Source organism: Entelurus aequoreus, linkage group LG03 (genome assembly GCF_033978785.1).
Source record: "Entelurus aequoreus isolate RoL-2023_Sb linkage group LG03, RoL_Eaeq_v1.1, whole genome shotgun sequence".
NCBI lineage: Eukaryota > Metazoa > Chordata > Actinopteri > Syngnathiformes > Syngnathidae > Entelurus > Entelurus aequoreus.
Window position 1 is genome coordinate 72,223,789 of NC_084733.1, and position 24,414 is coordinate 72,248,202.

Below are 24,414 nucleotides of genomic sequence, written 5' to 3' on the forward strand. Positions count from 1 at the left end.
GCGTACCACAACAGGGAGCCCGCATACCACAAGCTGTACACGTACCACAGTTTGAAAATCACTGGTAAAAATGAACTCAGAACTGTGTAAACACATTGGCAGATTCTTGCATTGACATTTTAACCTTGCGAGTAAAAATAGAACACTGGGGTCCAAACTTGTGATTTGCATGACTGAGGCGTTCCTCAGGGGACTACTCTGAGTCCTCTCCTTTTTGGCAATTACAATTTATTAAGACATGTGCCTGGGGATAGATTGATTGGCAACACTAAATTGGCCCTAGTGTGTGAGTGTGAATGTTGTCTGTCTATCTTTGTTGGCCCTGCGATGAGGTGGCGACTTGTCCAGGGTGTACCCCGCCTTCCGCCCGAATGCAGCTGAGATAGGCTCCAGCACCCCCCGGGACCCCAACAGGGACAAGCGGTAGAAAATGGATGGATGGATGGAATTCATTTTGTCATGTGATTTATGTAACTAAGGTGTTGTTGTAGCTTGTTTACTTCAGATGCAGTCAGTACTCATTTGTTCACCTCCTTTAGTTGGACTCGCGGTGTTCCTCAAGGTTCCATTTTAGGTCCCCTCTTTTTCATCATTTGAGCTATTCAACTGATGGCCCGTGGTAAAGCAATATTTTACACCTTTAAGCAGAATAGAATGCCTTAGATTTGGCCTTTGTTCACTTCATAAGCTTTCCCTGTTTCATTACGTGCACTCTCACACACATATATTATTTTCAATCCATCCATCCATCCATCCATCCATTTCCTACCGCTTGTCCCTTTTGGGGTCGCGGGGGGTGCTGGAGCCTATCTCAGCTGCATTCGGGCGGAAGGCGGGGTTCACCCTGGACAAGTCGCCACCTCATCGCAGGGCCAACACAGATTGACAGACAACATTCACACTCACATTCACACACTAGGGCCAATTTAGTGTTGCCAATCAACCAATCACCAGGTGCATGTTTTTTTTGGAGGTGGGAGGAAGCCGGAGTACCCGGAGGGAACCCACGCAGTCACAGGGAGAACATGCAAACTCCACAAAGAAAGATCCCGAGCCCGAGATTGAACTCAGGACTACTCAGGACCTTCGTATTGTGTGGCACATGCACTAACCCCTGTACTACCGTGCTGCCCTATATTATTTTCCTGAGTTTAATAGTGTCTGGAAGTACCAGCCTGGAGACAGAGTGAAAAAGGAGAATGTGTCACATGTGTCAAGTTAACTTTCAGCTTCGATAACCATCAAGGCGGTTGGACAAAAGCATGAGAGACGGGCAACCATTTTAGAGATTGTCCTGAACTTCCAACAGATCGGTTTTCTCTTTCCAGCGCTGGTATTACTACTGTTGTACCTACTTTTTGTAGAATAAATTGTTTTTCAATTCCCACCGCTCATTATTTTAGACAGCCTTACAACTAAACAAGGACTCTCTCCTCCTAAGAGGGTGGGCGGGGGTCCTAATATCGACGAGTTAATTTCAAAAAACTTTTTTTGCAGCAAATACACTACAGTGGCCTCCCAATTTGGGAGGCCACTGTAGATATTCAACTCAATTGTTTGGGAGTCCCAAACAATTGAGTTGAATATCCCTGCTTAAGGGTAACAATGTTTAGGATGGCGCCCTTAAAGGTTATCTTGCAGTCTTAGACGGTACATGAGTGTACATTGTAACTAAAATGGCCTTCTAATTCTAATTATTCTCTCGCTAATGACCTGTCGTTTTGTAAGACCATGAATAGTGACAGCTACTGAGCAATTAGCACTTCTACCGAAAATGCTTCTCAGGCCTTTTTTGCGATGAATGTCACGTTGGAAGGCAAATCAGTGCAAGGGGAGGTGAAAGAAAGATACAATTTGCCATGTTTCTCAGGGAAAATTAGAAAGGCACAGGCCACAGTGTTACATACATGAAGGTCGCAAATGGGAGGCCAATTCCCAATGAATTGCAGAAACGTTCCTTGTTCGGTTTACGGTGAAACATCTACAATTGTAAAATATAACATGTAATGCAGGAGTGTCCAGACTGTGGCCCTCCAAACGGCATGAGTTAAATAAGCAACCTTTCCCGCGATTTAAAAAGGCTGCCTTTGATACAGCCGTTTTGTCATCATTAAGTGGACAAAACAAGTACTTCCAGTCAGTGACCTTTAATTAAGCGCTAAATAGAACTGTGCGCAGCATTTACTTATACAACCCAATGAAAACAACCTTCTCTAGTCATGGTGCAAAAAAAAAAAAGATTAACTAACACAAAAACGTTAACACATATGGTCACACATAACACAACCTGCTCACTGAACATTATGGATATTATGAACACATATTTAAATCCATTACAAAGCATGATGGGAAAAATGCAAAATACTATCGCCACACTTATCCATGTTTGGTGCATTTGAGCTGTTTGATATTTCTGCTTGATTACAAAAGTTTAAGGAGGTCGTCCCGGACATAAACAAGGGAGGAGTCAAACTTTCACATACTGTTAATATCAAATTATATTAATTATTATTATTATATATATAGTTACTTCAGATTTTGGCCCTCGACCAAATATTTTTAGCCCAATGCGGCCCCCAAGTCAAAAAGTTTGGACACCCTTGATGTAATGTACACAGAGCGGTTCATTGGTTGTACGCTCCACTAATCGTAATTTACAGTTCATTGCCTCGGTTATCGTACAGCGCAGCCCTGTATCATTCCATAAGGAGTCTCTACGATTGCGGGAAAAAAAGCCACCAAAGGGGCCACACAAAGTTGCGAGGGCCAGCACTTTGATAAAGAAGTTAGGAAACACTATTGAATTCAAGAAAGAACTAGTAGCAAAGTACATCATGCCTCAGTTAAATGTATTTGACAGTGTTTTCTGTGTGTAAAACTATCATTATTCTCTATAGAATATATTTTTTGTCGATATTTTTGGGTGTCTGAAACTGATTAATTGGATTTGCATGCATTCTTGTGGGAAAAATGTATTTGTTTTTTGTTGGGACTTTTGGAACAAATTATACTGATGAAAACCGAGGTACCATTGTGTAGTAATGTAAAGTTAATGCTTTTTTATGAATTGCACAGGCGATGTTTCAAATGGTGTTTAATGACGACAACCACTGCATAATAAAACAAATATAAAACAATACTATACAGTACACCGTTAGAAAATGACAAATAGATAATATGTTAACATGAACCGATTGTTGGCAAGCTTTTGTGGTCATTTTCATGCTAGTCACTAGCCAATATCTAAGCATTTGGTTCAAAATAATTAATTAGTATTTCAGACTCCTATTTATATATAATATGTAAATATTAGGAATGTTCCGATCAGTGTTTCATGGTGCCTTATGGTGCATAAGTGAGGTCAGCCGATACCAATTTATTTATGGTGAGCTTTATTGACAGTTTAACAATATCAACACAATATTAAATGTCTAATATGCTCAGCCTTGTCCTGCAGCGATAATGATACTTAAGATAGTAAGAAATGCAATTTATTTGCCGTAATTGAGGTGATATTTATTAGCTTAGGGGAGCGGCTCCACTCTGTCTTTGGAGACACACAATTAGCTGCTAGCTCCTGGTCAGCCGGGGGACTAAAAATAAATACAGTGTCAGCCTGAGGGGATCGGCATTTGTGATCAGCAGTGTTGGGTTAGTTACTGAAAACCAGTAACTAGTTACAATTACTAGTTACTTTATTTCAAAAGTAACTCAGTTACTAACTCAGTTACTTACACCAAAAAGTAATGCGTTACTGTGAAAAGTAACTATTTAGTTACTTCTTTTTCCCCCCCTTTTTTTAAGGCTCCCATTAATGCCCTTTTAGCCTTTATTTCCGTACTGTTATTGCACTGGAGAATAATACAATCTGTTGATCAACTTGACATGCATTTGCATCACTGAACTCAGAAAGCAATGTGGTCTACATACAACACACAAAGACAAAGTGATGTTTCAAAGGGCCAATTTATTTCAGGCCAGAAAAAATTGACAAAACTATTTTAAATAGCTGCAACATAATGGCACTTTAACTTTAACTCTAAGTAGATAGGATCTTTGATCCAAGACACAACTTACATTTAACTAAAATGTTATTTTCTTTGTGCTCGACAAAAGAAAAGTATTGAGAATGTCTACATGTTAAAAAACTCGACTTCTGGCTTCGCCATGATGTCTTGTTAGTTGTTATGAGAGTAGCGTATGTGTGTGTGTGTGTGTGTGTGTGTGGCCCTTTAAGATATGACAGCATGAGAGGTGAGTGACGTCAGTGAGTGAGTGGGCGAGAGAGGTGAGGGAGCGGTGACAGTGAGTTAGTGTAGGTGCTCTAGCTTGCTGGATGGCTGCGTGCAATAAAGTCACAAAGTTGCAACAAACCGCCGGGCTCGTCATTTACCCTCAGCTGTGAAGACCCTCTTCCGGGTAAAGTGAAGGTTGTTAGACTCGAAGCACGTCTCTGCGGGGGAGGCGTGCTTTCTGTGGGTGGGGGAAAGCACGCCTCTTCTTTTCCACCGGAGCGCTCCAATAAAACACACTCAGATCTTCAGTTTCTAGCCGATACTACATAAAAATAACGTAAAATAACGCAGTAACGCATCATGCAATAACGGTAACTGAGTTACTGTATATAAAAAAATAACGCGTTAGATTACTAGTTACCGCCGAAACTAACGGCGTTACAGTAACGCGTTACTTAGTAACGCGTTAGTCCCAACACTGGTGATCAGCAATAACATGCATTGATATGAAATATATCTAAATATAAATATATATAAAATAATATAATAAACAAAATCTAGCCAAAGAAGAAGCATATCACACATGTGCAATTTATCCGTTTGAGCACAGGTGTCAAACTAAGGGCCCGGGGCCCAGATCTAGCCCGCCACGTCATTTTATGTGGTCTGCCAAAGCCTGGAAATAGTGTGCGTCAATAAAACACTTCATCCTTCTTACTAAATGTATTTTGTTTGGTTAATTTTGACAGAAAAGTGCATGTACTACATGCAGTTAAATATATTTTAAACTTTGATACTATGTGATCATGCAAAAATGATTTTATTATCAAATGTTCCAAAAAAGGGCCGCACAACGCTCTAGTGGTTAGGATGTAGGCCACACAGTAAGGCAGTCTGGGTTCAAATATCAACTCCTGTGTGGAGTTTGCATGTCCTCGCTGTGAGTACTTGTGTGGGTTTTCTCCGGGTACTCCAGCTCCCCCACAGATTAAAAAAATATGCATGTTAGGTTTATTGGAACCTCTAAATTGTCAATAGGTATGAATGTGAGTGGGAATAGTTGTTTGTCCATATGTGCACTGGGATTGACTGGCGACCAGTCTAGTGATTCTCAAACTGTGGTATGCATTGCACTTGTGGAAAGAATCACTTGATTAAATTACAGATTTTTATTTTCCTATATTCAAACACAGTGGTACTGATCAAACTGTGTGTAATGTTACAGTGGCCAAAATGTTAAATATACTTTTTGAATAAAACATCTGCCGTTCTTTTAATGAATACATTGGCCTACTACGCTACAATATTTTAATGTTGGTCATCATGGTGGTACTTGCATTGCTAGGGCGTACTCCGCCTCTTGTCTCAAATTAGCTGGGATAGGCTCCAGTTTACCCGCGACCCTAATGAGGAAAAGCTGCATAAAAATATGTATTAATGTTCCAAACATTTTTTTTATGTTAAAAATAAATGTAACTATTTAAATATCTACTTGTCACCTTGCCTTATGTTTTCAAAGCAAGTAACTCAATTTGTATGTGAAAAAAATATAACAATGAAATGCATAGGCTATTGTGTAATATTATCATGATTCGATTTTATTTTATTTTTTTTATTTTCATACTTATATCCATTATGATGGGGATCTTACAACAACTCACAATTCGATTGCGATTCCTTGGTTGACGATTTCATTCAAAATTGATTATCGAATTCAAAAATTATTCCCACGAATATTTTTTTTTTGGATTGTAAATTATAATAAATCATTTTCAAAAAAGGTTATAGATTACAAAAGTTACTCTTGGCTGCTGAAGTTACACGCTCAGCGAGTAAGCGCAAAGATGAAAATTTGATGTTTTTGTTTTTTTTAGGAATAATTTTTTCTTAATTGCTTCTAGAAAATAATGAATAGGTTCATCCATCCATCGATCTTCTTCCACTTATCCGAAGTCAGGTCGCGGGGGCAGCAGACTAAGCAGAGAAGGCCAGACTTCTCTCTCCCCAGCTACTTCGTCCAGCTCTTCCCGGGCGATCCCGAGGTGTTCCCAGGGCAGCTGGTAGACATAGTCTCTCCACCGAGGGAGGCGCACGAGGTGCCTTCTGACCAGATGCCCGAACCACCTCATCTAACTCCTCTCGATTTAAAATTGAAATAAGTAAAAATACAAAATTAGATGTGAATCTTTTTTTTTAGCACGGCTAATATTCATCTATATCAGGGGTGCCCATTACGTCAATCGCGAGGGTGTGTCAGTCGACCGCCAGGCAGGCATTAAAAGAATAGACCTAAAAATTTGAGATCATAAATCTTCAGTATGACGTCACTTTCCTCACTTGATTGACATTTGCGGCATCCGAGGATCTTGTGAAATGATGCTGGCTGCTTCCAGGTCATTATTAAGAAAAAATGACCGACAGGAAGGCAAGAAACCCTTTTTAGTTCAACCATACCTCCCGTCAAAACTCTAAAGACAGACTGCACAGTTCCTGTCTTCACAATAAAAGCCCTGCTTCGTCCTGCCTGCACTAACAAAATAAGAGTCTCAGAAAGCTAGCGCACACAAGCTAGCAAGCCATGAAGTTTGCTGTCAATGTATTTCTTGTAAAGTGTATAAAAATGAGTATGGAAGCTGGACAAATAGATGCCAAAAAGCAACCACTTTCATGTGGTACTGGACAGAAAGGAGGACTTTTTGTCTCCTCCACAATGTAAAATCGAAAATGTGGAAGTTGTCAGCATTACTGCTACCGGTCGATCGTGGAGGGTGTGTCAGTCGATCACCGCCCAGGCATTAAAAAAATAGATCTAAAACATAGAGATCATCAATCTTCACTATGACGTCACTTTCGTCACTTGATTGACATTCACGGCACCCCAGGATCTTGTGAGATGACGCTGGCTGCTGCCAGATCATTGTTAGGAAAAAGTGACCGAGAGGAGGGCAAGAAACACTTTTTATTCCAACAGACTCTCGCGCCTTAACTACTGTCAAAACTCTAAAGACCGACCGCACAGTTCCTGTCTTCACAACAAAAGCCCTGCTTCATCCTGCCTGCGCTAACAAAATAAGAGTCTCAGAAAACTAGTGCGCACAATCTGGCAAGCTACGGAGTTTGCCGCCAATGTATTTCTTGAAAAGTGTATAAAAACGAATATGGAAGCTGGACAAATAAGATGCCCAAAACCAACCACTTTCATGTGGTATTGGACAGAAAGGAAGACTTTTTTTCTCCTCCATTTAAATATGTGGAAGTTATCAGCACTACTGTGACGACCGGGTCGCATGATGATGCGGGGTTTGTTCTCCCAGGATGCAGACGAACTTCGGACACAGCGTGCAGGTAGGAAATGATTTATTTTATAAAAAAAATCAGACGGGAACAAACAAAAACGTGCTCATAGCACGGAAGGCAAAAAACGAACAGCGAACAAAAGAACCTAGCGTGGAAGCTAGTATACAAAGCAGGAATCAATACTGTCGTCAGCTGTTGCATTAGGTAAATTTGGAAGCCAGGCTGACTGACCGGAAAAGGCTAGAATAAATAGTGCTCTGATTAGTGCTCGGGAAACAGGTGAGCGTCCCGAACACCAATCAGGGACAGGTGGAAACAATAAGCACCCATGGAAACAGAAAACAAACCCAGGGGTGCACAAAAACAGGAACTGAGGGAGTCCAAAAACCAACAGAACAAAATCCGGGCAGCGGATCATAACAACTACTGTCTGATTCCAATCCATGCAAGTCATCAGAATCAGGTAATACACCAACTTATATTCTTGTCCTCATGAAAGAAAGTGTGTTAAACATGCTTGTATTATCATTGAACACCTTTAACTTGTTAACAAAAATGTCTCTTTCATAAATAAATAAATATAAATGATATACATGAATAAGGTAGATCCCCTCGACTTGGTCAATTGAAATGACCCCTGGGCACCCCTGAACTAAGAAGGTATATCCAATGATATATTTGTTATGGTTTTATTTAGAGATGTCCGATAATGGCTTTTTTGCCGATATCCGATATTCCGATATTCCGATTTTGTCCAACTCTTAATTACCGATACCGATATCAACCGATACCTATATATACAGTCGTGGAATTAACACATTATTATGCCTAATTTTGTTGTGATGCCCCGCTGGATGCATTAAAAAATGTAACAAGGTTTTCCAAAATAAATCAACTCAAGTTATGGAAAAAAAAATGCAAACATGGCACTGCCATATTTATTATTGAAGTCACAAAGTGCATTATTTTTTTTAACATGCCTCAAAACAAGTGAGGTGGGCGGGGTTGGGGGGCGGGGGGGTAGGGGGGTAGCGGGGGGTGTATATTGTAGCGTCCCGGAAGAGTTAGTGCTGCAAGGGGTTCTGGGTATTTGTTCTGTTGTGTTTATGTTGTGTTACGGTGCGGATGTTCTCCCAAAATGTGTTTGTCATTGTTGTTTGGTGTGGGTTTACAGTGTGGCGCATGTTTGTAACAGTGTTAAAGTTGTTTATACGGCCACCCTCAGTGTGACCTGTATGTTGACCAAGTATGCATTGCATTCACTTGTGTGTGTGAAAAGCCGTAGCTTTTATGTGACTGGGCCGGCATGCAAAGGCCTTTAAGGTTTATTGACACTCTGTACTTCTCCCTACATCCGTGTACACAGCAGCGTTTTAAAAAGTCATAAATTTTACTTTTTGAAACGGATACCAATAATTTTGAAACCGATACCGATAATTTCCGATATTACATTTTAAAGCATTTGTCGGCCGATAATATCGGCAGTCCGATATTATCGGACGTCCCTAGTTTTATTTCCGTACTACGAATATTCCCCGTGAGAATATGTTAGAAACAGCACTAAAAGTATGATGAGATGCAGTTTTTTACACCAACAAACACAACAATAAACAAGAAATAGATGCTTTGGAAGTTCATCTTACTTGTTCAGAGAAGCAGTCTTCCAGCTGTGAAAGTGAGGGTCCGGGACTTTGAGCGGGTGCTGGTCCTGAGCTTGGAGCGGAAGCTGCTGCTGCCGCGGATTGAGGAGAAGGAGGCAGGGATGTGGAGCGACACGGTGGCGGCGGCGGAGTTTTGGAGCGTAGCGGTATCTGTCCCCCTCCCGGATGAAGAGAGTAACTGTGTCTCTGGGCGGTATTCCGGTTTCGCCCTGAAGGGCTAGGGTGCCGCAGGGAGATCCGGCGGGGCAACTTGCTCTCCGAGAGAGAGTTGCGGATCTTTTGGAAGTTTTTGCTGAGCTGGTACTGACGGAAAGCTGTCTGGATGCGACGGGCGGCTCGTCTGGCGATGAGGTGGCCTCCGTACTTCTGCTCCAGCTCTTCTATCTGGAATGAGGAGAGAGTTGGGACACAGAGCGATGACTATAAACATGACTTCTCACAACATTGTTGCAGTCGTGCAAGACCACGCGCACCTGCACACAAAGTGAAACACTCTTTGCTACAAGACGCCTCCAGCCGCCAGAAACCGTTATTAGCTGTTACCATAGCGACCAAGCATCTGTTATGCTCCTGTCGCTATGGATGTAGAACCACTGCTGTTCTCATTGAGAGACAGAAATAGATCTGAGTGTTTTTAGTTGTTTTTTTTTTGTTTTTTTTCTCTGTGTGTGTGTGTGTCACACAGCACGCAATGTCACGCTGGCAGCTCCTCATGCTAAAAAAGATGAGTAGCGATCGCTACCGCCTGTCCCGCCGCTGCCATGGGTCAAAAACAAATAGACAAAAACTCGGGCTGTCAAAATTAACTTGTTAATGCAAATTAGTTTATCATAATTAATAATTTGATTAAGCATTTAAATGCGATTAGCACAGGGTTTTCTTTTCAACCCTTTTGACCTTGGGGCCCAACTTTTCCACTACAGGGAGCCTCTGGGGTCCACTCAAATATTAACACTAAATTAGTAATTTTACTCTTAATTTTATTCATATTCAATAGTTATATCTAACCTACTTACAGTTTACAACCTTGTCAAATGACGGCGTGGCTTGGTTGGTAGAGCGGTCATGCCAGCAACCTGAGGGTTCTGGTTCGATCCCCATCTTGCTCCTGATGGGTCCCGCCATCAGTGTGTGAATGGGGGAATGTGAAAACAGCTTTAAGTACCTTCAAGGTAGAAAAGCGCTGTACAAGTAAAACCCATTTACCATATCACGTCAGTCTACCCCAGGGCAGCTGTGGCTATGAAAGTAGCTTACCACCACCAGGTGTGAATGAATGATGGGTTCTACATGTAAAGCGACTTTGGGTACTTAGAAAAGCGCTATATAAATCCCAGGTATTATTATTATTATAACATGAAACCATATGGTAATCACAAAGGTTATTATCAAGGCTTCGGTCAGGCTGATTACAAAAAGTATACTAATCTGTTCTGCCCTCACTATATGTGTTGAGGTTGTACAGCTTGGCAGACAGCTAACAACCAATCCAGGACGTTCTAATAAAGTTCCAAAGCAGATGAATCCATTTAGGCTCTTTATTGTTGTTGATCTTGCTTTGTCTTGCACTGGACTTTTATTTTTTTTATTTATTTTGTCAAAAGACTTATCTTTTCCAAGGCTTGTAAGAGCTAACACAACTCGTCTACTTCTCATTGTTTATGAACTGGACTAACTTGTGAACCGGAAGTGTCCAAACTAATGACGCGCAGCATTTCCCATCGCCACTTGGTGTCAGTAATAGTCCACAATCAAACCGGGCATAACATAATCAATTACACTGCAACAAAAAGGAACTTCTGTATGTACATTTTATTTGTTCAGAGAAGCATTTTGCAATGCAGTTTGCTGAAAATGATGGAAAGTGCCACTCGACTATGTGGTCAAAGTTGGAATTGCCACTAAACACATTTTAAGATATTCAACACTCAATATATATAGTGAAACCCTTCAATTCGTCACGGTACGTGTGTCTGCTAAACCGCAACGAATGGGGCCATATGAATCCCCTTCCTACTGTACAATTAGTGCCAAAATGAATTAATTCTAACTAAATTAATAATACATAATGATAACGTTTCTCAAATAAACTGTCAATAAAATCAAAATGCAAATAAAAATACAGCTTCACAGCTTTAGTCAAAGTATTTGCACTTGAGAAACTTCTCTTTATAACTTTAGCTCCAGACTTGTTCTGTTAGTTTGACATTGTCATTACTGCCACAAGTGGTGGAAAAGTGAATTTCAACTACAGCCTATATGGACCACAGCTGAGAAACACATTTTTGGCGGTCTTATAAGGGGTGCTCTCTAGTTCAGAAACTGAACTGAAACTGAATTAACAATATTGTAGAACAGAATGACACAAAATCCCTGAAACGTCTGTGGCAACACATTCGGGGCTGTTTGTCTAAGTAGCGTTACCACCGCCGCGCATGCATAAATGTGCAATTGATCCGGTATTGACAAGCGGCAGAAGCAAACAAGTCAATATGGAAGACGCTAAACAGCACATTAGCCTTCGCTATGGAAAATTTAGCACAGTCAGTCATTTTTAGTTTATTTTACACAGGCATACAATACATCACATATTTCCAGTTGTTTCAGTCGACCAACATAAAATGACAAATGGTCTGTGTTTGCGCTTGTTATTATACCTGCGCTTTACATCGTACATCACATTCACAAACTGATGGCGGAATCATGCACACTGCAGGAAGGAGTTTTCTTCCATATTAAAATAACACAATAATAACACAAAGGAGTAACAGGTATTCATGTGGATACATGTTTACAAAATCAGACACTTTTTTTAAACATGAACATTAATTTAAAGGGGTTTAACACCCTGGGGACATTTGATGTGAATTATCTTCAAAGCCAAACAGGATGTTAAAGTCCCAAAGTTTTTGAAGAAAAAACATTGGATTTGTATGTTTGGAAAAAAAAATTGCTCAAATTTCTCAATAAACTTTGGTCCTTGAAAAAGCTATCAAACATGTAATGTTTTGGGGTTTTTTCATAGATATTTTGAACACTTTTTGAAGGTATTTTGATCAGATAATGTCACATGTTTAAATTAGTCAAGTAATTAGTTAAAGTTAAAGTACCAATGATTGTCACACACACACTAGGTGTGGTGAAATTTGTCCTCTGCATTTGACCCATCCCCTTGTTCCCACCCCCTGGGAGGTGAGGGGAGCAGTGGGCAGCAGCGGTGGCCACGCCCAAGAATAATTTTTGGTGATTTAACCCCCAATTCCAACCCTTGATACTGAGTGCCAAGCAGGGAGGTAATGGGTCCCATTTTTTTAGTCTTTGGTATGACTCGGCCGGGGTTTGAACTCACAACCTACCGATCTCAGGGCGGGCACTCTAACCACTAGGCCACTAGCAATTACTAATTGAAAAATGTGACATTGTTTGATCAAAAGGCCTTCAATGGGTTACATTTTACATAAAAACATCACATGTTTGTTTGGGTTTTTTGGGCTAAAGTTGATTTGACAGATTCAAGCCAAAAAAGTGAGAAGAAAAAAAAATCCCCTTTGAAAAATTTTCTGTCCTTGTCCTGTTTGGTTTGGAGTATAGAGTAATAACTGCCAGTGTATCGTATACACCTGTGAAAAATTTGGATATTGAAATTTTACATGAAAAAATCCTTCTCAGGAAAAATCAAGTATATTGAGAATCAGCGCTATTCGCCATGTGTGTTGCCGCATTAGGAATTTGACTGCATCACTCTCTCTTTCAACATAGTGACAGTAGTATATTAAATGTAATAATAGTGTAACAACAAAAATTAGGGCAAAAATAAAGCAAGAATTTACTAAAAGGACAAAAAAGTTCCCATATACTTTATGTTCCCTTATTTCTTCCCTCACTTTGCTGATGCAAAAAGAAAAACTATAAATATAGATTAAAAACAAATGATTAATCAGAATTAATCCACAGCAACCTTGTGATTAATCAGATTAAAGACATTTACCTGCACTAACACAAACACACGTGTGTGTCAGTGTGAGACAAGGACGCACCTGTTTGTTTTTATTCTCCAGGGAGATCTCATACTCGCTGGGCCCCTCCCGCTTGGTGCCCTCCACTTCCTGTCCCCCAGAGGACGTTCCATCCTCCAGGCTCAGCAACTGGCCGCTGTCACGGGAATAAAAGCAGATAGCGATCAGTCGCTGCGTCGTGACCGTGACTCGGGTCTTCAAGCCCGTGGAGGGCAGCAGGTGGAGAGTGATTGTGTTTGCTGGAGGCTGCAGGAGGACGCGGGGTGGGACCGACCATTCCCCCACTTCTAAGCGTGTGCAAAAGTCTGGATTTAATTGAGAATGGCTCCGAAATGTATAATTAAATTCCGGAAAACTTTCGTTGAGGTCACAAACAGGAAGTAGAATTGCAATTTCAATTGATAACAGGTTCCTGTCATTCATTACTGTTTACGTATTCGATAAAAAATTTTTTTATTTAAAACATTATACAAACATTTTATTTTAATGACATAAATCAATAAATAATCAAAAATAAAAGCATTTTCTATAAGATAGATAATTTAGTTTGATGTATCATAATTTTTGAAACAATATAAAATGGTGGGAAAATACTTCATTTCCCAGATTGCTTTTACATACAATTTCGCAGCTCTAAAATAAATTAATTCTAACTAAATTAATAATAAATACTGATATTATATATATATATATATATATATATATATATATATATATATATATATATATATATATATATATATATATATATATATATATATATATATATATATATATATATATATATATATATATTGTTTTTAAACAAACTGTCAATGAAATCAAAGTGCAAATACAAAAAAAGCCTCCCCACTTTAGTCTTAATTTTTGCGCTTTTTTCTTTGAATTTTTGCGCTTCGTAAACTTCTACGACTTAACCTTCAGACATCTTCTGCTTGATGAATTTTCCGTTTTGTGTTTGTAAAATGTTTTTAGTATTCAAGCCAAAACCTAACAAGTTATTCCTGTTCCTTGGCAATGAGGCATTTCGATCAGTTGCAATTCAACATGTACATTTGTACAGTCCAATTTATTTAAATTCCAATTTTCATGATTTGAACTGAAATTCCACATTTGTATTTTTGCATAGGCAGCATAAACTCATTTACTTCCATTCTCCACCCTTAATGGGAAAGTCACATTTGATTGATGATACATTCATTTTCAACCACTTATCATAGCTGGAGCCTATCCAAGTACCATCGTTTTTTGCCATATAGGCTCCAGCTCCGTTGCACGTCTGAAAAGGATAGGTGTTTAAAAAAAATCAGGAGCATGAAGCTACGTTTAGAGTAGCTTCATGCTTTCTCTGTGCAAGATGGTATTTTTTGTTAAAGTACCAATGATTGTCACACACACACGAGGTGTGGCGAAATTATTCTCTGCATTTGACCCATCACCCTTGATCACCCCCTGGGAGGTCAGGGGAGCAGTGAACAGCAGCGGTGGCCGCACCCACGAATAATTTTTGGTGATTTAACCCCCAATTCCAATCCTTGATGCTGAGTGCCAAGCAGGGTTGATATTCTAACAATAATATGAGTTATGAGCACCAAACGTCACTTGTTTGCGCCACGTTTGAGAAAAAAAAGGGATTCAAACGGATGCTTTCGAAGTTCCAGGTCATAAACAAACGCCACACCACTTCACTAGGGGCTTCTTTGTGGAAAAGGCTTCGCTACACATCATAAATTAAAGTCTGCCAACTATATTTCAGCTACAAACATGGGAGCGGGAAGTTTGATCATGAGCGTATATGCTAACCTAGCGTGATGTGAGTAATGTTAGCACTTTAGCGCCCAGAGCTATGCTAGTGTTGCTAGCGCTCGAGTCCTTAATGTTACAGTCATTCAGAAAATATGTGTGTCATTAACAAACTATGAATGATTTATTTCATTCAATTGATGAATCACATGCTCTGCATTGTATATGAAATACATATAATGCTAATGCAGTGTTCCAACTCGTGATGTGGAGTATTAATGCCGTCTTCTGCGTAGAAATAAAAGTGTATTTTTGTACAAGCTCTCTGTGGTACGGATTACAGCACGCGGACGGAAAATGGCTGTGAGCGCTGCACGATACAGAGAGACAATATCCTCAAAGTCAAACATGACTTGCATGAAAAAGAGCTGGGGATAACTCAATCAGCCTGGGCGGATATTTCATAAGCAATTATCTGCAATAAATACAGCACAGGCAAGAAGCAAGGAGAAAATACAAAATGTATATATTCCAATGCAGCTTCAACATTTGTTATTGGAGGCGAGCTGACTCTAATAAAGTGTCCCATCCTCCACTTTTTTAATCCCAGCTCATGTCCACTGTTCTTTTACATGACAGCGCTATTGAAAATCTGCCAAAGGCAAATGAGGTCACCACAAAGCAAAAAGTATCCCTGATTGACATGTTAAAGGTTGCATATTATTATATATTTCAACAATTTTGACTACAAGAGCTTTTAATACTATCGTTGTATCTTGATAATGCATGTCGATGACACATTCAAGCTGTGTCCCGCAAATTTGGCAGCGATAAGAGAACGAACGTGTCCTCAATGCACTGTAGTGTCCTCGCCAGCAACCTAGCGGCTAACGTCCTGCCAAAGTTCTTCTAAGTCAGCAATCTCGCCATCATAGTATCAAATAAACTGTGTTTCTTACAACATTTTATATCACTAGAGTACGAGAAATAAGAAAATAGGCTTCACCACAACACCGGACCAACAATATATATATATAAAAAATATATATATATATATACAAACCCCGTTTCCATATGAGTTGGGAAATTGGATGTAAATATAAACGGAATACAATGATTTGCAAATCCTTTTCAACCCATATTCAATTGAATGCACTACAACAGGGGTAGGGAACCATGGCTCTAGAGCCAGATGTGGCTCTTTTGATGACTGCATCTGGCTCTCAGATAAATCTTAGTTGACACTGCTTAATAGTAATGAATAATTCCGCTGGTAATCACAGTTTGAAAAATAACCACGTATCAACCAGACTACAAAGCCATCAGCAAAACCATGCAGCGCCAGAAGTCGCATTAATGGTAATAAGTGTTTTATTTATTGATGGTTAGCTTCAGAATAACAATGTTATTAAAAAGAATAAGAGACTTATTATACTCAAAAATTTTTGGTCTTACTTAGAAATGCAAGCATTCATTTGTATTCAGTGTTAAAAAATATTATATGGCTCTCACAGGAATACATTTTAAAATATTCGGCTTTCATGGCTCTCTCAGCCAAAAAGGTTCCTGACCCCTGCACTACAAAGCCACGTTGATGTAACACGTGGCTTGGCATTGTCTTGCTGAAATAAGCAGGGGCGTCCATGGTAACGTTGCTTGGATGGCAACATATGTTGCTCCCAAACCTGTATGTACCTTTCAGCATTAATGGCGCCTTCACAGATGTGTAAGTTACCCATGTCTTGGGCACTAATACACCCCCATACCATCACAGATGCTGGCTTTTCAACTTTGCGCCTTTAACAATCCGGGCGGTTCTTTTCCTCTTTGGTCCGGAGGACACAACATCCACAGTTTCCAAAAACAATTTGAAATGTGGACTCGTCAGACCACAGAACACTTTTCCACTTTGTATCAGTCCATCTTATTTTCAGTGAAGGTATAGGATAGGCAAATATAAGCCTTGGCTTCAGCCTATTCCTTTTTCGGTCATGCTTTTTCTTTTCTTTTCTTTTTGTGTGTAAATGTGTATGATTGTTATATATGTATAATCTGTACTGTTAAACTGGTCACACAAAATGGTTAATGGTTGATGGTTGATTATATGACCGAAATAAACTTATTTCATTCATTCATTCACATCTTAGATGAGCTCAGGCTCAGCGAAGCCGACGGTGTTTCTGGGTGTTGTTGATAAACGGTCTTCACCTTGCATAGGAGAGTTTTAACTTGCACTTACAGATGTAGTGACCAATTGTAGTTACTGACAGTGGGTTTCGGAAGTGTTCCTGAGCCCATGTGGTGATATCCTTTACACACTGATGTCACTTGTTGATGCAGTACAGCCTGAGGGATCGAAGGTCACGGGCTTAGCTGCTTACGTGCAGTGATTTCTCCAGATTCTCTGAACCCTTTCATGATATTACGGACCGTAGATGGTGAAATCCCTAAATTCCTTGCAATAGCTGGTTGAGAAAGGTTTTTCTTAAACTGTTCAACAATTTGCTCACGCATTTGTTGACAAAGTGGTGACCCGCGCCCCATCCTTGTTTGTGAATGACTGAGCATTTCATGGAATCTACTTTTATACCCAATCATGGCACCCACCTGTTCCCAATTTGCCTGTTCACCTGTGGGATGTTCCAAATAAGTGTTTGATGAGCATTCCTCAACTTTATCAGTATTTATTGCCACCTTTCCCAACTTCTTTGTCACGTGTTGCTGGCATCAAATTCTAAAGTTAATGATTATTTGCAAAAAAAAAAAAAAAGTTTATCAGTTTGAACATCAAATATGTTGTCTTTGTAGCATATTCAACTGAAAAGGGTTGAAAATGATTTGCAAATCATTGTATTCCATTTATATTTACATCTAACACAATTTCCCAACTCATATGGAAACGGGGTTTGTACAAAGAACATTTCATAATTTTCGGAAGTTCATCTTGTACTTGACATTGTTTATAGGTAGGGTTAGGCGCAATAAGTGTTCAACTTCAGCCTAAACCCTTTCGGTCTGCAACATTTTCTTTTTCAATCTATGAATGTACAACTGTTTTTGTTTATTTTGTTGACCATTGACCGAAGAAGAATAATAAACTAAACTAAACTAATCACACAACAACGTAACATTGAGGACACAAATGTTAGCAACACCAGCACACCCACGTGAGCTACAGTGCTAACAGTACACTCACATTTTAACAGCAAAACAATGCAAGGTTAGCATACCGCTGAAGGAAACCAAACTTACTGCTGCAGCGTCTGTAGCTGACTGATGAATAGATGACAACGCCATGCTTTATTTAAAGGCGTGCAGCAAAGCTTTTTTTTTTTTTTTTTTTTTAAATAAATACATTTACAAAGCTTTTTTCTGCAAAGTGTTGGGCTCTGGGGTGTCAAACTCGTTTTAGCTCAGGGGCCGCATGGAGGAAAATCTGTGCACACGCGGGGATCCGGACTACTAAAAAATCATGGCATTAAAACTAAAAAATAAAGACAACTTCAGATTGTTTTATTTGTCTTACTTTGGCCGAAAATAGAACAAACACATTCTGAAAATATTACAATAAAAATATTTGGAAAAAAACCCGGCAGCGGTAAAGTTTAGATCCATGAAGGAAAGAATAAAGTGAATGAATGTTTATAACTGAATACATTTACATTGATTCTAAAGATAAAGGTTAAAATCCTTTTACCCACCGAGAGAGAAGAGAAAAAACAAAAACTGCTAATATTTGTTGCTTTGGTTAAACTCCAAGGCTCACTCGCACACTGTTATAGGATAACAGCCCATCCGTTGGTCTTAGGAACCAAAGACTCTTGGTGAAAATCCAAGTAGAAGTTATGCACTCCACTTCCCTAATTTTATCATCCACCCTTTTGATCATTTTAATTTTTCTTATTACCCCAGTCCTAACCACCTTTTCCTCAAGCCCGCTTCCCCCAAACTGATCATCAACGCATGTTAAATCTGCAGTCAAAATGTCATTCTTTACTAGCCTTGTCCCTCTTTTTATCTTTTTTACTAACTATTGTCTCCTCGCTCACATGAATAGACCTAGCAACATTTGATATCGACATCAGTTTTAAGTTTGACATTTACTCTATTGTTTTCACCCCTGTTGCCCTTTACGTAACCTGGTCCATCCTAGAGTTTGCCTCTTGATACATACACTCAGGCCCCGCTATAAACCGCTTCTTCAAATACCTGCTCATTTTCTTAATTGCAATAATTGTCCTTGTAACAGCTAATAATATGTTTCAGTTATTTATTGGGTGAGAAGGGGTTAGAATTGTATAATTTCTACTAATCGGCTGACGACATGCTCGAGCAGATGCATAAAAATTAGTTTTCTTTTGTATTATTTTTTTTAATGAATGAAGTAACGTTTATGACAACCTTTTTCCAAAACACAATATAAAATGTGAGATATAACAGGATAATGCATACATTTATCATTTGTTTTCAAAACGCTTACAAAAAAGTGGGACCCCAAAAATTTACAGTGGGACCCCATTTTTATGACTTGATGGGGTCTATGGGACCCCATTTTGAAAATTCCTAGTGCCAACACTGATGGAGTACTGGTGCGTGCAAAACAGCTGGTTGTAATACTAATCAAATATCATCACGGGGGCCATAGATAATTCATTCGCGGGCCAGATTCGGCCCGCGGGCCTTGACTTTGAAACAGTGGGGCTAATACAGGGGGGTCCAAACTTTTTCCACTGAGGGTCGCACACTGAAAAATCAAAGCAAGCGGGGGCCATTTTGATATTTTTTTATTTTAAAAACCAATACAATATACTGTATGTATAAAAAATATACATTTAGGCCTCCACTCAGGCTTGATCCCAGGGACCCCAAAGGGTTTTGTTAAAAAACATATAAAATATGTGTCATTATTCAGTTTTATTATTTTTATTATTATTCATGTTTTAAATCCATAGATCAACATTAGGTCTGTCTGTCAATATAACGTTTTTAAAGATTTAAGTCGTATGCTCTTTTTGTCAAAGAAAGCCCTGTTTTTTTATGGAAAAAACTAAATATGCAATATTTTCACCCAATAACATTTTTAGGGGAATATTTGAGATTATATAATAATTGGAGCCTTAAAAAGGTCAACAACTCATAACATCATTGATTTCAATTCATTATTATTTTTTGAGCGATGACACTTAAAAACAAATCACACAAAAATTATTGGGGAACCAAAAGTTAAATTAAAGTGTTAAAAAATAAACTCTACATTTTTTTTACTATTTACTTTTAACACAATAATCTCGAGATTAACTTCAGATCTATCCGTCAATTATAAGTTGTAATTTTGTTTATGTTTTTTGTTTGTTCGTTTTAGGCCCTTCTTTGCAAAAAAAAAAAAAAAACAGCTCAATTTTTTATATGGCAAACACAAAATATGCAACATTTTCCCCAAAAAATATCTCAAAACGCAATATTTAATGTGACGTAATTGGAGCCTTGGATAGGTCAATAATTCATAATAACATTGATTTTCATTCATTTTTTTTTTTTTAAAGAAAGAAACATGGCAGCTTTGTGTCATTAGAGTAATCATTGCAACATTTTCTTGTTACATTTCACCTGTTTAGTCTTTCATACCACTTTTTATGTTTTTAATTTTTTTAATCGTATTTTAAAATGGGCCGTGGGGCCGTTAAAAAATGACCTGCGGGGCGCAAATGGCCCCCGGGCCGCACTTTGGACATCCCTGGGCTAATACATGGGGTAAGGTAATAGTCCATAGTGGTGTCATGACCTTAAGACACTCGGATCTACCAAAAGCGACCCTTTCTCGTCTTTCAAAAATGGAGCAACCAAGCGAGGGAGAGGATGTTTGGTGGTCGTAAACAGTCCCTGGGGACATATAACTGTTATAACATCATGAAAAAAGTCCTTTTTGCAGGATAGAAGAGAGCATTAAACTTGCTCATCTGTGAAGATTTTGACAAAATTATGATGGCCGTTCTTACTGACACAAACCACTTTTGAGTTTGTGGAGAATGTGCAACATGAATCAGTTGCCCTTGGGCTTCTTCCCGCTCAAAACTCACGCTCTAAGATTTCTACAGACAGAAGGCCGGTGCTCAGGCAGGTTCAAAACAACCCGTTCAAGAGTCTACCCTTGAAGTTTCCTTTCATCACCGGTGTAAATATACAATGTTGCGCATCGCGGAATGCAGACGTGGTGGTGCCTTGTATTTTATAAACGTGGACAAAAATGACTAATGATCTATTGCTAACGATGGATTCTGATGCATCATCTATGTTGCTGCTTCTTGATCTTAGCGCCGCTTTCGATACTGTTGATCATAATATTTTATTAGAGCGTATCAAAACGCGTATTGGGATGTCAGACTTAGCCTTGTCTTGGTTTAACTCTTATCTTACTGACAGGATGCAGTGCGTCTCCCATAACAATGTGACCTCGGACTATGTTAAGGTAACGTGCGGAGTTCCCCAGGGTTCGGTTCTTGGCCCTGCACTCTTTAGTATTTACATGCTGCCGCTGGGTGACATCATACGCAAATACGATGTTAGCTTTCACTGTTATGCTGATGACACTCAACTCTACATGCCCCTAAAGCTGACCAACACGCCGGATTGTAGTCAGCTGGAGGCGTGTCTTAATGAAATCAAACAATGGATGTCCACTAACTTTTTGCAACTCAACGCTAAGAAAACGGAAATGCTGATTATCGGTCCTGCTCAACACCGACATCTATTTAATAATGCCACCTTAACATTTGACAACCAAACAATTACACAAGGCGACTCTGTAAAGAATCTGGGTATTATCTTCGACCCAACTCTCTCGTTTGAGTCACACATTAAGAGTGTTACTAAAACGGCCATCTTTCATCATCAATTTGTTCCATTTTGTCCACAAGCGACGCTGAGATCATTATTCATGCGTTCGTTACGTCTCGTCTCGATTACTGTAACGTATTATTTTCGGGCCTCCCTATGTCTAGCATTAAAAGATTAGAGATGGTACAAAATGCGGCTGCTAGACTTTTGACAAGAACAAGAAAGTTTGATCATATTACGCCTATACTGGCTCACCTGCACTGGCTTCCTGTGCACTTAAGATGCGACTTTAAGGTTTTACTACTTAGGTATAAAATACTACACGGTCAAGCTCCTGCCTATCTTTCCGATTGTATTGTACCATATGTCCCGACAAGAAATCTGCGTTCAAAGAACTCCGGCTTATTAGTGATTCCCAGAGCCCAAAAAAAGTCTGCGGGCTATAGAGCGTTTTCTATTCGGGCTCCAATACTATGGAATGCCCTCCCGGTAAAAGTTTGAGATGCTACTTTAGTAGAAACATTTAAGTCCCATCTTAAAACTCATTTGTATACACTAGCCTTTAAATAGACTCCCTTTTTAGACCAGTTGATCTGCCGTTTCTTTTCTTTTCTTTTCTCCTCTGCTCCCCTCTCCCTTATGGAGGGGGAGTTGCACAGGTCCGGTGGCCACGGATGAAGTGCTGGTTGTCCAGAGTCGGGACCCAGGGTGGACCGCTAGCCTGTGCATCGGTTGGGGACATCTCTGCGCTGCTGACCCGTCTCCGCTCGGGATGGTTCCTGCTGGCCCCACTATGGACTGGACTTTCGCTGATGTGTTGGATCCGCTGTGGACTGGACTTTCACAATATTATGTCAGACCCACTCGACATCCATTGCTTTCGGTCTCCCCTAGAGGGGGGGGGGGGGGTTTCCTACATATGCGGTCCTCTCCAAGGTTTCTCATAGTCATTCACATTGACGTCCCACTGGGGTGAGTTTTCCTTGCCCGTATGTGGGCTTTGTACCGAGGATGTCGTTGTGGCTTGTACAGCCCTTTGAGACACTTGTGATTAAGGGCTTTATAAATAAACATTGATTGATTGATTGATTGATTGACAGTAACTGGAAAAACACAACAACAACAAAAACTACGGCACGAAACACGAGCACGACCTCAGAATACATTAGAGTACATTAGAGGATTTAAATACAGGAGTTGAGCTATGAGTGCATCTGGACTAGCATCTGTAAGGATATCCGTGCCCCCGCTACACACTGTGCACGTGGGACATGATGCACAAATGTACATCTGTCAGATTGCATCACTCAACCACAGTGAGACATATATACGGTATGTGTATATATATATATATATATATATATATATATATATATATATATATATATAAATATATATAGTGCTTCACATGCAGTGAACACAGACTGGGATGCATGGGACGCAGGCAGGGTTCCAGAAAAAAGTGAGGGCGATCAGCCGCCCTGTAGTGGACTCATGAAACATGGAGGCCGCCGTGCAATGTTAAGCCACGTGATGGAATTTAAAGGGATACTCGCTTCTGTGCATCACAGCGTTGCCGCGTGGGCGCAGGGGGTTAGGTCATTGCACTGCAAGAAGCAGAACAACCCCACACAAGACAGATGGCCGCGTCCCCGGCAAGTAATCATGAAGTAAACAGAGACGGTACAAAAGGTGACATGCAATGCAAAATTCCCACTTAATCCAAAGGAAGAGAATGTAATAAGAATGGAACTAGATCCTATGTAAGCTCAACAAATTCCCAGATTTTGAGGGAGATTCATCACAAGCCTCACAACATGCTCAATATTGTACAAACCCTGTTTCCATATGAGTTGGGAAATTGTGTTAGATGTAAATATAAACGGAATACAATAATTTGCAAATCCTTTTCAACCCATATTCAGTTGAATGCACTACAAAGACAAGATATTTGATGTTTAAATTCATAAACTTTATTTATTTTTTTGCAAATAATAATTAACTTAGAATTTCATGGCTGCAACATGTGCCAAAGTAGTTGGGAAAGGGCATGTTCACCACTGTGTTACATGGCCTTTCCTTTTAACAACACTCAGTAAACGTTTGGGAACTGAGGAGACACATTTTTTAAGCTTCTCAGGTGGAATTCTTTCCCATTCTTGCTTGATGTACAGCTTAAGTTGTTCAACAGTCCGGGGGTCTCCGTTGTGGTATTTTAGGCTTCATAATGCGCCACACATTTTCAATGGGAGACAGGTCTGGACTACAGGCAGGCCAGTCTAGTACACGCAATCTTTTACTATGAAGCCACGTTGATGTAACACGTGGCTTGGCATTGTCTTGCTGAAATAAGCAGGGGCGTCCATGGTAACGTTGCTTGGATGGTAACATATGTTGCTTCAAAACCTGTATGTACCTTTCAGCATTAATGGCGCCTTCACAGATGTGTAAGTTACCCATGTCTTTGGCACTAATACACCCCCATACCATCACACATGCTGGCTTTTCAACTTTGCGCCTATAACAATCCGGATGGTTCTTTTCCTCTTTGGTCCGGAGGACACGACGTCCACAGTTTCCAAAAACAATTTGAAATGTGGACTCGTCAGACCACAGAACTCTTTTACA

The 24,414-nt window shown here is 39.7% G+C and overlaps 1 protein-coding gene across 2 annotated transcripts in view; it reads right to left on the bottom strand.

Annotated features, from left to right (window-relative positions):
- The window catches only part of iqsec3b (IQ motif and Sec7 domain ArfGEF 3b), a 136,550-nt gene that overhangs the window by 74,144 nt on the left and 37,992 nt on the right, over positions 1–24,414 (bottom strand). For both annotated transcript variants that reach the window (XM_062042618.1, XM_062042619.1), the window contains exons 3-4: positions 13,231–13,345; positions 9,176–9,577 (exon numbers count right to left, since the gene is read on the bottom strand). In XM_062042618.1, the coding sequence (XP_061898602.1) occupies positions 9,176–9,577; positions 13,231–13,345 (517 nt within the window). The remainder of the gene's footprint in view (positions 1–9,175; positions 9,578–13,230; positions 13,346–24,414) is intronic.